The sequence below is a fragment of the Neolamprologus brichardi genome, chromosome 6 (assembly GCF_056152115.1).
Source record: "Neolamprologus brichardi isolate AB-2024 chromosome 6, ASM5615211v1, whole genome shotgun sequence".
Taxonomy (NCBI): Eukaryota; Metazoa; Chordata; class Actinopteri; order Cichliformes; family Cichlidae; genus Neolamprologus; species Neolamprologus brichardi.
The window spans coordinates 1,668,099-1,684,630 of record NC_142109.1 but is presented as its reverse complement, the minus strand read 5'-3'; the positions used below and the strand labels follow the sequence as shown (position 1 = coordinate 1,684,630).

Below are 16,532 nucleotides of genomic sequence, written 5' to 3'. Positions count from 1 at the left end.
TATTTCCTTGATGCCTTGTTGGCATGTTGAATGAGTTGTAATGTTTACAAGTTTTAATTTCTTTTGACTTTCTGAATTTCCCTCCCCTCTGTGGTGAGAAATAACTTTGCTATTGCAGAGCTAAATTATTCAACAAGTTAATAGCTTCACAGCGAGGTCACCTGCGGCACAAGAAATCCATTTTCATGTTATTTAATGTACCTCGGTACAATGGCAGTCCTGTAATGAAGTGCCTAATTTAAAATGTAACATCACCTATTGGTGAAACGAGCTTAGATTATAGGACTCACATGTTTTCATTTGTAGTCTTTAAAACCTGTCTCTACCCATCTAGTATTAATTCTTTCTGGGATACAAGTATGTATATTATGCACACACACAAACACACATGCAGCTATTACACATTTCTTGTTTTTATACCTAAGATCAATTATTGTTGAATGAAGACATTTTTCAAACACATGTAAAATGTGGCCAATTGTGTTTATTGGGTAAAGGAAAAGGTAGAAGGGGGAAAAGAGGTAAAAGAAAAAAAAGGGGGGATAGAAAACCCCAACAATCCCCTCTGAGCAAGCACCAGGCGACAGTGGATAGGAAAAACTCCTTTTAAAGCGAAAGAAAGCTAAAGGAGAAACCTATGGCAGAACCAGGCTCAGGAGGGGGCAGTCAACTGCCGGGACTGGTCGGGGGGTGAGGGTGAAAAAAGAAAAAGGAGGGAGGGGAAGGGGAAGGGGGAAAATGAAGATGGAATAGAGGTGGAGGAAGACGAGGTTACATTAGGTGAGAAGTAGCAGTGTCTCTCCTCCAGAACCAGAAGAAGCGTTTTTTCTTCTTTTTAAGATATTCTTCGACGAGCACCTTTTTCTCAATGATGAGGGTTTTCAGCTCATCCATTGTTTCTGTGTTTTCTTTCTCAAGTTTGTTGCATCTTTTCACCATGTCTTCTAATTGTTCTTGTTTTTCTTTGAGCTTGTCTTTCAGTTCTTTAACTGTTGCCTCCTCTATTCGCTTTGCCTCGTGCACATCTGTGTGCATGTCTTCCAGCTGCTGGTTTCTCTTCTGGATATCATGAAGTCTACACTGCAGGTCTTTATGTGTTTTCTGTTGTTCTTGCTTTTCCACCTGGATTTCAGTGGTTTTGTGCTTCAAGGTCTTAGAAAGTTCTTCAAGTTCTGTATTTTTTCTCAGCATTTCATTGATGCTACTCTGCATCGCTGAGCATTGATTTTCCAGTTTTTTCTTTTCTCCTTCCAGTACAGTTGTTTTGTACTTCGTTTCATTATACAATTCTTGGAGTTCTTCATTTTTCCTCTGAAGAACAAGTTTTTCTTCTTCCTGTTGTATTTTCTGTTGGTCTTTTTCTTGAAGCAGCTCGTTATTTCCGTGCACTTTTTTATCCAGCCTGATTTGGAGCAATCTGTGTTTTTCCTCCATCTCGTCAAGCTTGGAGTCCATTTCCTTCTGTTTCATTTCCATTTGCTTCTTGTTTTGAAGCAACTGTTGATTTTTGTGCAGAGTTTTGTCATGCTTCACCTGCAGAGCTTTGTATTTTTCCTCCATGGCTTGGAGTTTGCTCTGCAGGTCTCTCTGCTCTACGGGCTCTTGTTTCTTGTCTTGGAGGATCTCTTTATTTCTCTCCAGAGCTTCATCAAGAATTACTTGCAAGCCTTCATTTTGTTTCTCGATGTTTCTCAGCTTGCAATTCATTTCTTCCTGATGTATTTTCTGTTGGTCTTTCTCGTGAAGGAACTCTTTATTTCTCTCCAGAGCTTCATCAAGCATTACTTGCAAGCCTTCATTTTGTTTCTCGATGTTTCTCAGCTTGCAATCCATTTCTTCCTGATGTATTTTCTGTTGGTCTTTCTCATGAAGCATCTCTTTATTTTTGAGCAGTGTTTTCTCAAGAGTCATTTGCAGCATTTTCAGTTCTTCCTCCAAGACTTCAAGCTTGGAATCCGTTTCTTTCTCGAGCATTTCTTGTTCCTCTCTCTCTTGAATGAACTCTTTATTTCTGTGCACTGTTTTATCGAGCCTGATTTGGAGCAATCTGTGTTTTCCTTCCATCTCGTCAACATTGGAGTCCATTTCTTTCAGTTTCATTTCCATTTGCTTCTTGTCTTGAAGCAACTGTTGATTTTTGTGCAGAGTTTTGTCATGCTTCACCTGCAGCGCTTTGTATTTTTCCTCCATGGCTTGGAGTTTGCTCTGCATGTCTCTCTGCTGTGTGGACTGTTGTTTCTCTTCTTGGTGGATTTCTTTCAGTTTTTCCAGAGCTTCGTCAAGCTTCTCTTGGAGCTCCTGATTCTTCTTGACCATGTTTTCCTGTTTTATGTTCTCTTTTTTCTCCTTTTGGAGCAGATCTTTATTTTTTTCCAGAGCTTTGTCAAGCTTTTCTTGGAGCTCCTGATTCTTCTTGACCATGTTTTCCTGTTTTATGTTCTCTTTTTTCTCCTTTTGGAGCAGATCTTTATTTTTTTCCAGAGCTTTGTCAAGCTTTTCTTGGAGCTCCTGATTCTTCTTGACCATGTTTTCCTGTTTTATGTTCTCTTTTTTCTCCTTTTGGAGCAGATCTTTATTTTTTTCCAGAGCTTTGTCAAGGTTTTCTTGGAGCTCCTGATTCTTCTTCAGCATTTTATCCCCTTTAATGCTCTCTTTTTTCTCCTTTTGGAGCAGATCTTTAATTTTTTCCAAAGCTTCATCAAGCTTTTCTTGGAGCTCCTGATTGTTCTTATCTTGGAGATCCCTTTGCTTCTCCTCAACAATACCCTGTTTTTCCTGAAGCTGGTAGGATAATTTTTCTAATTCAGCGCTCTTTCTGTCATTTTCTTCCGTCAGGATCTTAATCTTCTCTCTGTTCATGAGATTTTCTTTCTCCATTTCTTCCAATCGCTTTTCCTCTAATTCTACCTGTTCATCCCAAGGAAGAGAGCTGATATAAGGGTCTAGGGACTCATACCATGGAATAGAGCTGGGGTCAACTTCTTGTCTTTCTTGCTGTTTCTGAGACATGTTGGAGTCTGTATACCGTGAGTACGAAAAGTATCCAAATGTTTGAAAATGTTTTACTGGTGAACGTTTGAATGCTGCTAACACAAGTGCTGCAAATAACGGACTAAAAGTTGTACATCCGCACCCCTATTTAAGGATTCGTGAGGATCAAAGGATCAAAGGATCAAAGCTTTAGAAGCCTGTGACATCAGAATTCCATAAGCCAATGAGGTTGTCACATGACATTTTTGAATGAGGTCATATTTTTGTATGAATTTTTTTTTAAATAACATCAACATTCCGTAAGCCAATGAGGTTCTTACATGACTTTTGAATGATGATAATTTGTTTGCTTTTTGCTTAATTTTAGCAGCTTTATGTTTGCAGCTCACCACAGGTTGAGTAAAAGAGTGGGTGAAGTTTTGCCTTTTCCCATCCTCCTGTAAGCTTTGATGTTTTTTACTTTTCATGCTTCAAGTATTCATAAAAAATGTGGATAATTTTCCTTTTTTGTGTCATAGCGAATACTAATAAACCATATACTACATCTGCATTTTAAAAACTCACATCAATTCGCTGATGGTGTATGATATTAAAAGGAAATGAAGGCTTCTTTTTGATAAGGTATGCTGCAAATGCTTATCTTATCAGCTTAGTGTGGGATCACCGCAGTCATAGTTGGGATATATTGTGTACAGCGAATATATCCCAACTATATCCCAACAAATCAAATGAAGCCACTTTAATGTGTCGCATGTTTAATTTGAAGCTTGTAAACATAATTTTTTAATGATAATACATTCCCAATAACTGAAATAACTCTTAGCCTGAGAGACGGAGGCAATATGAATAAATAAAACAGATGAGAGTTCTAGTACAAACTGTAAACTTCAACCCGACTGTGAGCATTTGCTCCCATATTCTGCCAAATGCTTGTAATCAATCTAAAAATATGTTTGAGATATTACTATTCTGGATATTAATACATAATTTAGTACTGTTTTCATCTCTGTGGTGTTTATGCTTAGCTTCCTGAAGGTCATTTGGCCAATTTTGAAGCAGTGGGGCTCCCATCTAAGTGTTTACTTTCCACAACCTTCTGTGGAAGGTGTAAATGAGGAGAAACCGAGAGCCAATAATAACTTTCACGTTCATTTCCAGGCTATTTTATTTCTCCAAGTACTGTGAATTGGCCCAAGGCTGCAAATTATGGAAGTGATACTTTCCAAAAAATGCATTCTTCGCAAAAGATTTTTACTATTTAGATTCAGTCTTTTTTGGGTGTCCCCCTCCTTACAGTAAAATTGTGTGCAAGCATAAAAATCAGCACTAATTGTCTTTAAAGACCATCATGTGAATTTGGTTCTCCTGCTGATTTAACAAGCTGCTGCAGTGCTTTGTGACATTTTTGGCATATTTAAAACATTATTTTTAACCCATTTTGACCCCGTGTGGATATTTTTGACTGACTCCTATCAGACATGATCTGAGTCAGTTCACTTCCTAGTAATGGTATTTTATTAAAATTGGGTCTGAATGGCTAAAATAATTATGTTCATCTCTATGTTATGTTCTAAGACATCCAGTGGGATCTTGCCTGGGTATTTTCCCTTTGGAGATCATCAGTGCACACCTAACTCAGAGGCAATTATGAGCAAGACCCAGAAACTACTGGAGAGCTTATACTTTATGTCTCATCTGGCCTGAGATCTCCTTGGGATCCTCTGGAGGATCAGGAAAGCGTTGCTGGGTAGAAGAAAACATGGTGGTAACAAAGTAATAAATCAAGCCAACTGCTACTGAAAACAAGAAGTAATTGAAACATGAAAAACAAATGCATGAACATGAATGAACTGATGAAGAAGCACTAACACTAAAAACCCCAAACAGAAAAATACATTTAGATAACCCCGTTAGTTCAAACTGTATTCATGTGTCTGACCTGAAATGAAACAGTGCCATGCCTTATTCATTACAAGACAGTCCATTTTGGACTATCTTGTAATCCAATGAAACCAGAAGTCAGAGCGAGATTTCAAATTTAGAAGTTCTCTGCTCCAGTCCTCTTTGTCTTGTGCTAGTGCGCAATGCACAATGCTAGTTTTTGATCATTACTAATGTGGCCTTATTGCTTCGTAGCCGATATCAATCTGGGTCTGGGTACGTGTTTCATCAGGAGAACGTCCAGGAAACCATGGACAACTTCAAGTTCCTGGTCAAAGACAGCAAACCAAATGTGGTCAGTGACAACGTCTTCCACGTCCAGTGGTCCCTCATCAGCTTTGAGCACAAAAGGTCTGCACCATTTCCCAAAAAATATGCATATTTTATATTGATTACCTGTTGCCCATATTAGGAAATAAACATGTGTTTACCTTCACTGATTATGCAATTGTCTGGCCTCTTTCAGTGTGACAAATGAAGAAATAGAGTCGGCTCCTGAAACTGCAGGTATTTCACAAATCAGAAACAATAACAGAAAAATAATCTGCTTCATTTATTTACCCACCTCGTATTTAACTGGTCCAATTTGCCTTCCATTACCTGCAGTATGTTATTATATGTAAACAAGGAAAACTTTCCCCACATGAAGCAGCAGGTTATTAATGGATTACAATGAGAGTACAGGCTGTAGGCACTGATGTTTTGGCTGGTTCATTGTCCCATTAGAAGTACTCAATACTGTCATATTGAGTCTTGGGTGCTGCAGATCGGTCAGCTCGAGCATTCCTCCATCACACGGGAGTTTTTCATAAACACCGAGGTGAACATATTCTTCATCTCCAACATAGAGCTGCAAGGAAGTACAAGAAAAGTTAAAGGAGATCCTTGTGCACATAGAAGTACTGCTGATCATTTTAACACAGCTGTGGTAAGTCACACTAGCCAAACGACATGCTAACATGTAGAAAAGGAGAATCTACACCTTCATATATAGAGAGTGCACGTTGGCTCACAAACAGAACATTTGTTGAGTTCTGTTCATGGCTGAAACAGTATGAAGTGCACATGAATTTCCATTTTATTTTATTTCCATTTGCAGTGATAAGTAACATTTCAGGCTAAAAAGTCTAAAAGTTTTGTATGAGCCTCTGCATAAATATAAAACCACATAAGCGCAGAGTGTAGAAGCTTCAGTGTAGCTGAAAAAAAAAAATCCAGTGATCATCGCTTTAGTTTCCCCTGAGAGATCAGATTACCTACCATCAATGCTCTTATTGATGATATGTTTTTATATTGAAGAGATTTGTAAAGTTGCCACTGTGCAGTAGTTGGTCCCAGCTACGACCTGTGTTTTGTAGCTCTCTGCAATGAAAACCTTGAAGTTTCTCTCTGCTTTCTGCTCTGCGAGAGGCTTCATCTAAATAAAAATGACAATAGCATCAACATAAAGCACAGGCCCCGTGTGTGCATAAAGTTGTGAGTGTAAAATCTCTCTTTCCTACTCACTGCATCACAGATCTTCTGAACTTCTTCATCAGCCTCCTTTTCCTCGGTCAGCCCTCCACACATCGGCATTTTGACACATTTTTTTGGTGGTGAAAAATGAGCAAATAGTGAATAAGCGTACGCAGAGCCTGTTTTTATGGGGCTTCAGTGAGTCAACGAGTCATGGGGTGATTAGAGGGGCGGTATTTGTAAAAGGTCACGTAAAAAACACACACAGAAAGAGAGAGAGAGGGAGTCTGATTTTGTGTTTATAGGATACATCTCTTAAACGTCTGTTCTGAAGGCAGGACTGTGATGCCGTTTTCTCCCTCGCCACTAGAGGGTGTGCGTCCATAAGACTGGTGAGTTACAGGATATTCCTTGTGTAAGAAGGATAGCCTGTATGTTTTATCGCTCTGGACATCCTCTGTTTGTACATTTTCTATAAGCTAAGTTATCGCTAGGCTAAGCGGGCTAAGCTAAGCGAGCTAAGCTAAGCGAGCTAAGCTAAGTTCGCCTAGGCCATACTGAGTTCGGTTTGAGTTGGTGATTTGTTATGTGTATTTACCTTCTTTAGTTGGCATCATAAGTGAGTGGCGCACAAGAGTTAAGTGATGGAAAGATTTATTTTCTTTGTTGCCAAATATGGTTCAGACTATAAGTAAAGGCCGCCAGCTTAGTAGTAGGGCCTATAAGACAAGTATGTGGCTGTAATATGTTATATGGTGATTCTTGTTGTCTATAATTTGATTGTAATTTGTGTTCTGTTTTCCATTCTGTTTGTAGAACCACACACATACCCAGACTCACGCTAAATCTGCCATTAAAGAGCTGAACGATCATCCCCTGTCCTCGTTATTTTCTGGAGGGTCATAGTGGCACTTGACCTGTGCACACCCTGCGATCACCACTGTAGAACTGAACCTCATATCAGAAATCATCATAACAACGTCTCTTAAATACAAAAATTTTTAGACAATTCCCTTTTTCCTGCATTCTCTCGAGTCTGCCGGGAAGTGAAAATACAGGATGTGAGCTGTGATTGTAATGTTTGGAGAGGGTCACACATGAATCATGGCCTAAAAAACTGCTTTCAGCTCTTCCTTTCCGGTTATCCTACGTCTGACACCTGAACCTCAGCAAACCACAGTTCCCAAAAGTACCCAAAAGTAAGAGTGGAGACTGCTCTCTGTGGTTCAGACATTATTTTATTTCTATTATTTGTTGTTTAAGGCTGTAGAATTAGATTTTACCCAGTTACCTAGGTTGTTTTGTTTGTTTTTTTAACCAGGGGGTCTCTTTACCTCACATACGTTCAAGAAAACACTTCTGGAGTCGTTACAGTACACTAGGACCAGTTAGGTTCGACTACTAGCGTAGTAATGAGTGTAGCTTGTAATAAAGACCCCAGACCAGAAAATAAGTTTAAATTGCTGGCGTATTATTTTGTAAAAACAGAGAATAGACAGTTGACACACATTACATAAAACATTCCACACCACATTTAAGGAAAACAAGATATTTCCTTTCCCTTTTTAGTTCAATAATTTCTGTTAATTTATCCTATTTATCTCAAAACCTTTTATTTGGCTTTAAAAGGATGTTATTTTCAACCTAGGTTACTGTTTTATTTATTTTAAGGTCTAAGTTCGAGTTTATACTTTAATCTATTTGAATTAACACTGTGTTATTTTAAATCAAGTTTAGTTCTTTAGGCCCAAGATTTAATTTAATCTTGGTCTAGTTCACCCTTAGATTTCAACCATTTCTTATGTTGTTTTAACCCAACAAAATTATTTACATTTCCGTTAACACCATTACAGTGTTAAAATATGAGGTTGACCAAAGATAAATTACAAAGAACAAAAAAATGTAAAAAACTGAAAACAATTCAGCAAAAGGCTGAATAACCCCTTAAACAAACAAACAAACAAACAAAAAGAAAAGTTGTCTCTGTGTCCTTTAACTATTAATCCCAGAATCACTCTGAATGGTTATCCAGTTCAATTCAATTCAATTCAATTTTATTTATATAGCGCCAAATCACAACAAAAGTCGCCTCAAGGCGCTTCATAGATACAGAGAAAAACCCAACAATCATATGACCCCCTATGAGCAAGCACTTTGGCAACAGTGGGAAGGAAAAACTCCCTTTTAACAGGAAGAAACTTCCGGCAGAACCAGGCTCAGGGAGGGGCGGCCATCTGCTGCGACCGGTTGGGGTGAGAGAAGGAAGACAGGATAAAAGACATGCTGTGGAAGAGAGACAGAGATTAATAACAGATATGATTCAATGCAGAGAGGTCTGTTAATACATAGTGAGTGAGAAAGGTGACTGGAAAGGAAAAACTCAATGCATCATGGGAATCCCCCGGCAGCCTACGTCTATTGCAGCATAACTAAGGGAGGATTCAGGGTCACCTGGTCCAGCCCTAACTATATGCTTTAGCAAAAAGGAAAGTTTGAAGCCTAATCTTAAAAGTAGAGATAGTGTCTGTCTCCCGAATCCAAACTGGAAGCTGGTTCCACAGAAGAGGGGCCTGAAAACTGAAGGCTCTGCCTCCCATTCTACTTTTAAATACTCTAGGAACAACAAGTAGGCCTGCAGAGCGGGAGCGAAGTGTTCTAATAGGGTGATATGGTACTACAAGGTCATTAAGATAAGATGGGGCCTGATTATTTAAGACCTTGTATGTGAGGAGCAGGATTTTGAATTCAATTCTGGATTTAACAGGAAGCCAATGAAGGGAAGCCAATACAGGAGAAATCTGCTCTCTCTTTCTAGTCCCTGTCAGGACTCTTGCTGCAGCATTTTGGATTAACTGAAGGCTTTTCAGTGAGTTTTTTGGACATCCTGATAATAATGAATTGCAGTAGTCCAGCCTGGAAGTAATAAATGCATGAACTAGTTTTTCAGCGTCACTCTGAGACAGCATCTTTCTAATTTTAGAGATGTTGCGCAAATGGAAGAACGAGAGTCCACTGTTCTTTTGCAGAGGTGTATGGATTATGGATTGTGTTGTAATTGCACATGATCTATGTTGTGTCCACTTGCTTGTGCGCCGACCAGCTAGGTCAGGTGTTGGGTTCGTTATTGAACAGGTACCACAATGGTTCTGGTGCGTACAGCAATCAGGGCAACTCTAACATTAAACCCCTTCTGCTGTTACTTTGGGTGTTAATGTTAAATCTCTGAGCTCTCTTGCTCTCAAGAAATATTTCCAAGTCGCACTTTAGTGTGTCATGCTCAGAATTACTGTTATTCATGCCTTTATTTCATCATGTCTGAATTATTGTAATTTATTGTTCACTTGTCTTTAAAAAAAACAAAAACCTTGGGATGTCTGCAGGCTTCTGACTAAGTCTTCTGCTCACATCTCCCTGTTGCAAATGCAGTCGCTAGTTCAACTGATTCAACTGAAAGTACAGTACTGTGCGAAAGTCTCAGACTATCCTCATTTCTTTATATTTTGCTTCCAAGGAGCCAGACCTACTTCTAGGACTTCCTTCTTTCAAAATTTTCTTTGAACTCTGGCTGTTTTTCCACTTATTTTCAGACGAGTCCTTGTGCCTGAGCAGTTTCAGTGGAATGGTTTTATTTGTTAGGGCAATTTACGCTGACATATTAATCATTCGAGCATTTAAGAAAAAAAACTAACTCAAGAGAGGAACCAGTTAACTTATCTTTAGGCACTTTGTTATTTGCAGCTTGTTCCAGAAATAAATAATTTGTTCCCATTTATTTTGTTAAATCTGTGAAAAATGACAAAAAAGCACTGTTTGACATACATAAATCAATATTTTTGCACCAGAAGGTGATTTCCAATGAGCTGTTAGTCAAAAAGCTGGTATAACTTAGTATAATCTACAGTTCTTAAAAAAATGAAGAAACTGAACAACAAGTGATTGGCAGACCTAAAGAAAAAACAACAACAACAACAACAAAACAAAAAACAACCTACAACAGATTAACTGTATCTGAAAGCATTGCCCTTCAGAAATGAGAAAAAATATCCAGAAAAAACCCTGACACAGCCGGTCCATCTACCGTTTACCATTTTCAAGGAAAGCTGAAATATGTAAAGTTACACAAGAACTGCACTGAATATCAGTGGCCACAGGTCTTATGGAGAGATGAATCCAAATTTTACTTCTTACTGAACAATATTATAGTTATATTATAGACACAATGTGTAGACTCTCATCTTTCATTTGAGGGTATCCACATTCAAATTGGATGAAGGCTTTAGGAGTTTCAGCTACTTAACATATGCCACCCTCTTTTTAAAAGAACTACAAGTAATTGGACAATTGACTCAAACGCTATGTGCTATGCAGATGTGGGCAATTCCTTCATTATGTCATTATCAATCAAGCAGATAAATGGCCTGGAGCTGATTTGAGGCGTGGTGCTTGCATTTGGAATATTTCGCTGTGAACAGTAGTGTTGTGCAGATCAATATTGAAGTTTTTGGTTCAAATATCGATTCCTCCAGTAAATGGTAAATGGTAAATGGACTGATTCTTATATAGCGCTTTTCTACTCTCACGGAGTACTCAAAGCGCTCTATACAACATGCTTCATTCACCCAATCATACCCATTCTCACAAGCACTTTATCTATACTTAGTGCTTTCTAACGACATTCATACACATTCATACTCCGATGGATGCATCGGAGAGCAAGTTAGGGTTAGTATCTTGCCCAAGGATACTTGACATGCAGACTGGAGGAGCCAGGGATCGAACCACCGACCTTCCGATCAGTAGGTGACCTGCTCTACCTCCTGAGCTACAGCCACCCAGTAACAGGTATTAATGTGCTAGAATCAATTCTCATATTAAAATATCAATTTTTTAGAGTAAATTTGTAGTTTATCACTAACAGGAACATGGTGGAAAGAAACTATATTATTTGGATCATCTAACTTGGAAGATGATTATATGGAGGTATTCTAATAATTGTTTTCTTGCACTCACAATAGTCATATGCAAAACACGGCTGTATAAATGTGTCGCAGCCCTTTGGCGTGCACACTCAACAATGGCCAAGCGTAAATGGAGTCATGTGTGGATGTATTTTACCTCCACAAACAGCCAAGACATGGTTTGCGATACATGTGGCAAGACAGTGAGGTGTTGTGGCAACACCACTAACCTCATCAAACACCTCAGAGTAAATCATATCACAGACTATGACGAGCTTATGTTGAGGGGAACTGAAGATGTAAGTGTCACAGAAATGGCTTATGTATAAAGAAGTTTAATAGATGGTTCCAGCAGTTAAAATGTTCTTGCTTGTACATTTCTGTGGTCAATATTGTAAAGGTGTGTTTATCTTGTCACAAAGAACAAGTTTTGTTACACCGCTATTATCGCGAGGTTTGGGCGTGATAGTATAGGCTGTGAGCCCACGTTTAATAATCACGCTAAGGAGTTCAGCGAGCTATCTGCAAAGGCCTGGTTAGTCTACCAGCTGTATAAGGTATTTGCTATTTGCCATAACTGTATTGTAATATTGTGAAAATTTGTAATGTATGGTGTTCTAATTATTTTATGTTTTAATTTAGAATGAACAAGACTGTAAAGGTATTCTTCTAGGACCTCCAAAGTGGCAGGCGGCCACGAGGTAATTTTTTGTTGTTAAAGCACGAGTGTTACTTTTGATAGACTGAAGCGCTTAAAGCCTTTGTGTTTTATGTTTGTAGTTTTCACGGCGTTCAATAAATGCAGCGAAGCGCCCATCTTGAAGAAGCCATGCCTGTGTTGTCATTTCGGAGTTACAGAAGATGAGGAGAGGACAGGGAAGGTGCAGCTAGGGCGAGACAGACATCTTCATCTTGTAAGAGTCCTTTAGAGCTGCAGGAAGGCAAGTGTTCAAATAGCACACAACTTCAGGGTTGTTGTTTTTTTATTTCTATATAATTCTGCATTATTAAGCAATAAGAACAAGTAGTCTGATGTCCTGTAATCATTATGAAACTATAATATAAAATACAATAAAACATTACATTTTTGTACAAAGTATCGGATCAATATTGTGGATGCCACCCTGAATTTTACTTAGTATTGGATCGGAAAGGAAATCAGTAGTATCGCACATCACTAGTAAATAGACAACGTGCAGTCAAAGCAGCTCTCCGTGTAGGTGGAACAAGCCGTCCTCAAGCTCTGAAAATGGGAAAATCCCATCCAAGAAATTGCTACAATATTAGGAGTGGCAAAATGTACAGTTTGGTACATCCTGAGAAAGAAACAAAGGATTGGTGAACTCAGCAATGCAAAAAAGACCTGAATGTCAGAGAAAGACAACGGGGGTGGATGATCGCAGAATCATTTCCATGGTCATGAGAAAACCCTGTTACAACAACCAGATGGCTTTGTTTTTCACTGAGCCGATGATCCCAAACACACTGCCAGAGCGATGTCTCAATACTGCTGGGTTACAGCACAGACTATAGATGTCTCTGTCACAGCTAGACGGTCCTCACCGGTCGCCTTGCCAATTTTTGTTGTGTTTGTGTGTACTTTGTGGTGTTCTCCTCTCCATCCTGTGCGTGTGTGTTTGTATGCGGGAACACGTACTTCCGGAAGCCGTGGCACGGAACGGCAGCTGACCCGGGGGGAGTATCCTGAGCTGGAATCGCCACACCTGTGCTTGATCACTTCGCCGGCTGCTACTAATCCGAAGCAGACCTATTTAACGGCGCGGTCGGGTCACAACCAACGCTGGAACGTTGAGCTAAACCGGGTAGCGTAGTCGTGATTAGCATCCCTAGTTTGTGAAGGAGAGAGAACGTTTAAGTTACCGTGCGTGTTTTTCTCTCATCTGTCTCCAGGATGCAGGGATCGGAGGAGGAGCAGGCACAAGAAGTAGTTTTGGATAATCACTGCACTGTCACCGAGGGGAGAAGTCACCCTATCACTGCACTGCCCTTTTGGATTACAGCCTCGAACTGTTGCCTTATTTTTTTTCACTGTGAATAAATTCACTGTCACTCTGCAAGAAGTCTCGCACCTGAGTCCTTTAACCCAATTCACCATGACAGTCTCACTATTTTACAGCTCTTTTTAAAGCATAATGTTTATTTCAAACGTATTATCTGCTTCACTATGGACAAAAGTAGATGTTTTATTTGTTTCTTTGAAACTGCGCTGGTTATCCTTGCTATTCTGATGGCATCTCTGAAGTGAGTCACATAAGTGGTGAATTGTGAGTCAGTTCAATTCCCCAACCAATCACATATAAAAATAGCCCCTATGACCACAGAATGTATCTTACAATTACACACACACACACAGAAAAAAAAAATTCTGCTTTATTTATTTACCCACCTCGTATTTAACTGATCTAGTTTGTCTTATTTCCATTATCCTCAGTATGTTATTATATGGAAACAAGGAAAGCTTTCCCCTCATGAAGAGGCAGGTTATTAATGAATTACAATGAGACTACTGTGGGCACTGATGCTTTGGCTGGTTCGTTCTCCCATTAGAAGTACGCAATAGTGTCATGTTGACTCTTGGGGTGCTGCAGTCTGGTCAGCTGGAGCGTTCCTCCATAAACCGGAAGTTTCTTGTAAACACAAAGGTGAACATATTCGCCTCCTCCCACATGGACCTGCAAGGAAATACAAGGAAACTTAAAGGAGATGCTTAATGTGCACATAGAAGTAATCCTGATCATTTTATCACAGCTGTGGTAAAGTAAGCCACAGCTGTGAGCCAAACAACATGCCAAGATGTGAAAAGGAGAATCCACGTCTTCATCTATATAGAGTGCACGATGTTTCTAGTGTTCACAAACTAAGATGAAGGAGGGCATTACACAGCAGTTTTGTTTGCTATCAATTTTGACAGCCCTATTAAAGATTAATATCAGTTTGTACACGCTCCAGATAGCTTTTCTTCAAATTCTTTCATTCTCACTCACTTTTGCAACTTTGTACTTTTGTGTTACTCGCAGCAGTAAATCCACCTCATTGTTAGTCCATTTAAAAAACTCGGTGCTTTTCCTCAACATTTTACTGCGAAGTTTTAAAGAGCTGTTAAGTAAATAAACCATCTTACAATGTGGAAAAGTGGCATCCACTTCTTTGGCTACATAGTGCATGATGGCTAGTGTTCACAAACAGAACATTTTTTGAGCTCTGTTATGGCTGTGACAGTTTTAACCGTAACAGTTTAAGTTTTGTATGAACATCCATATAAATTACCACATAAACGCTTGAATTACAAACATTACCTTAATGAAGTAGTTGGTCCCAGCTACGAGCTGCGTTTTGTAGCTCTCTGCAGTGAAAACCTCGAAGTTTCTCCCGGTTTTCTGCTCTGCGAGAGGCTTCATCTGAAGAACAATAACAGCAACACCAACATGAAGCACAGGCCCCGTGTGTGCGAGTGTCAAATCTCACTTTTCTACTCACTGCATCACAGATCTTCTGAACTGCTTCATCAGCCTGCTTCTCCTCGGTCAACCCTCCAATCATTTTTACTCCGACAACATTTTGTTGGTAAAAAACAACCAAAAAGGTTATAAACACACGGCAATTCACAAGACTCCGCATTTTGGACCAGCGCACGGAAAGAGATGCGGCAATTTTTACATTTTATATATAACCCCTATGTAAACCAGGTCTCTCTTGAAAATGAGATTTTTAATCTCAATGTACGGTGGCCCTGAGAGGCCAAACGGACTGCAACTTCAGAAAACACTTGCAAAAAGAAAAATGCTGCAAAAAGAAAAACACTTGCAAAAAGAAAAATGCTGCAAAAAGAAAAATGCTGCAAAAGCACACACAACACAACGGAAATAGGAAAAAAGACAACGGAAATGTTTCTGGGGAGACAATAACCGGACGGACCAGTTGCACGAACCAAAACATGTATGTATGGCTGTATCCCAATTCAGGGACTGTTTCCCACTTCAGGGTCTGCAGCCTTAAAGTACGCAGCCTTAACGGTCCTCAAGGGCCGCGTACTCAAAGATCGCTGCGGCCGGAAGTGCGGGGCTTGTGAAATTGGACGGTCTAGCCTCCATCGCGCTGCCCAGGTTGCCTAGCAACCACGATACTAACAGCTGGAAACGTTTCATACATCTTTGTTTGACAGAAATGAAGGAGAACATATTTTGTACATTTGTTTCTACACGAGCTTTGTGTGATTTAATAAGTATCCGAGGCTGAGACCACAGGACTGTAAAACGTGATTGTTGGGCTTCATTTCTGTACTGAACAGTCATTTAAGATTAGCTAGTAAATAACAATTAGCTAATGTTGTTCATGAGACTAAAGTCATCTCACTTTGGTAATGTAAATATAATATGGCCAATATTATATTAATCATTATTAGTTATTACAGCAGTGAACATGAACTCTGTGTCAAACACTGAGCTTCAGTAAAGATTCAAGTTGCATTTATTTATATTTCCTATCACCTTAAATCTTCACTTAAAGACAAGTATCTGTGACAGTGTATATATAGATGTATTATATATAAGAGACAAATATTGTTCTTTTAATATGTTGGCATTACTAAATTTGGCTCAATGCTTACATATATGTGTAAAAAGCAAATGTACGAGCTGTGATAACTGTGTCTGATAGAATGAAGAGTAGACTGATATATGAAATATTCCTTTATTGGGTGAGAAAATCAGACCATGTCATAACTTCTTTTAGTCATACAGAATAGATATCAGAGCCTTAAACAGGCTGACTTCTGCTAAATGGGTCAAACTGGGCAGAAAGTATACAAACACATAACATCCTTATAGAATATGATGTAACACTATAGATCAACTTACCTCAGAATATATAAAGCATGTAAACAATTACAGCAATATGATGCAAACACAGCAGTGCTACTGATCCAAAATACTCAAAGCTTCATAGAACTGAAACAAACATTTATTTTTAGCTCCATTCTGCTGCTGATACATACTTTAGGTTTCTGAACATTAAACTTGTTGCTGCCTTTCATAGTGTGTAACTTGAAGGCCCTGAGTACTTTCTCCCACACTGAAAACACTGGGATGATAACATTATTTGAACATTACCTAATAAGACTGATTCAGGACAGACAATTAGTTATTCTAAACTTTCCTAGCAGTCCCT

The 16,532-nt window shown here is 39.1% G+C and overlaps 2 protein-coding genes and 1 pseudogene across 2 annotated transcripts; all 3 read right to left on the bottom strand.

Moving 5' to 3' along the window:
• Positions 1 to 477: 477 nt before the first annotated feature.
• On the bottom strand, positions 478 to 3,100 carry LOC148102381 (uncharacterized). The gene has a single exon (XM_087841428.1). It carries the CDS (start codon positions 3,007 to 3,009, stop codon positions 772 to 774), a length of 2,238 nt encoding a protein of 745 aa, XP_087697554.1. The 5' UTR covers positions 3,010 to 3,100; the 3' UTR covers positions 478 to 771.
• A 2,554-nt stretch (positions 3,101 to 5,654) lies between these two features.
• On the bottom strand, positions 5,655 to 6,507 carry LOC148102380 (cystatin-B-like; annotated as a pseudogene).
• A 7,293-nt stretch (positions 6,508 to 13,800) lies between these two features.
• Positions 13,801 to 15,001, bottom strand: LOC148102379 (cystatin-B-like). The gene is made up of 3 exons (XM_087842446.1): positions 14,844 to 15,001; positions 14,663 to 14,764; positions 13,801 to 14,038 (listed from the first exon to the last, which is right to left on the bottom strand). Exons 1-3 carry the CDS (start codon positions 14,982 to 14,984, stop codon positions 13,910 to 13,912), a joined length of 372 nt encoding a protein of 123 aa, XP_087698572.1. The 5' UTR covers positions 14,985 to 15,001; the 3' UTR covers positions 13,801 to 13,909.
• Positions 15,002 to 16,532: the final 1,531 nt, after the last annotated feature.

Bases quoted from the DNA above. Each gene is read 5' to 3' on its own strand.
- LOC148102381 (XM_087841428.1), bottom strand. From the start codon at position 3,009: ATGTCTCAGAAACAGCAAGAAAGACAAGAAGTTGACCCCAGCTCTATT.
- LOC148102379 (XM_087842446.1), bottom strand. From the start codon at position 14,984: ATGCGGAGTCTTGTGAATTGCCGTGTGTTTATAACCTTTTTGGTTGTT. The intron at 14,765-14,843 runs GTGAGTAGAAAA...ATTGTTCTTCAG, and splicing joins TTCAGAAGATCTGTGATGCA to ATGAAGCCTCTCGCAGAGCA. The intron at 14,039-14,662 runs GTAATGTTTGTA...ATTTCCTTGCAG, and splicing joins GGACCAACTACTTCATTAAG to GTCCATGTGGGAGGAGGCGA.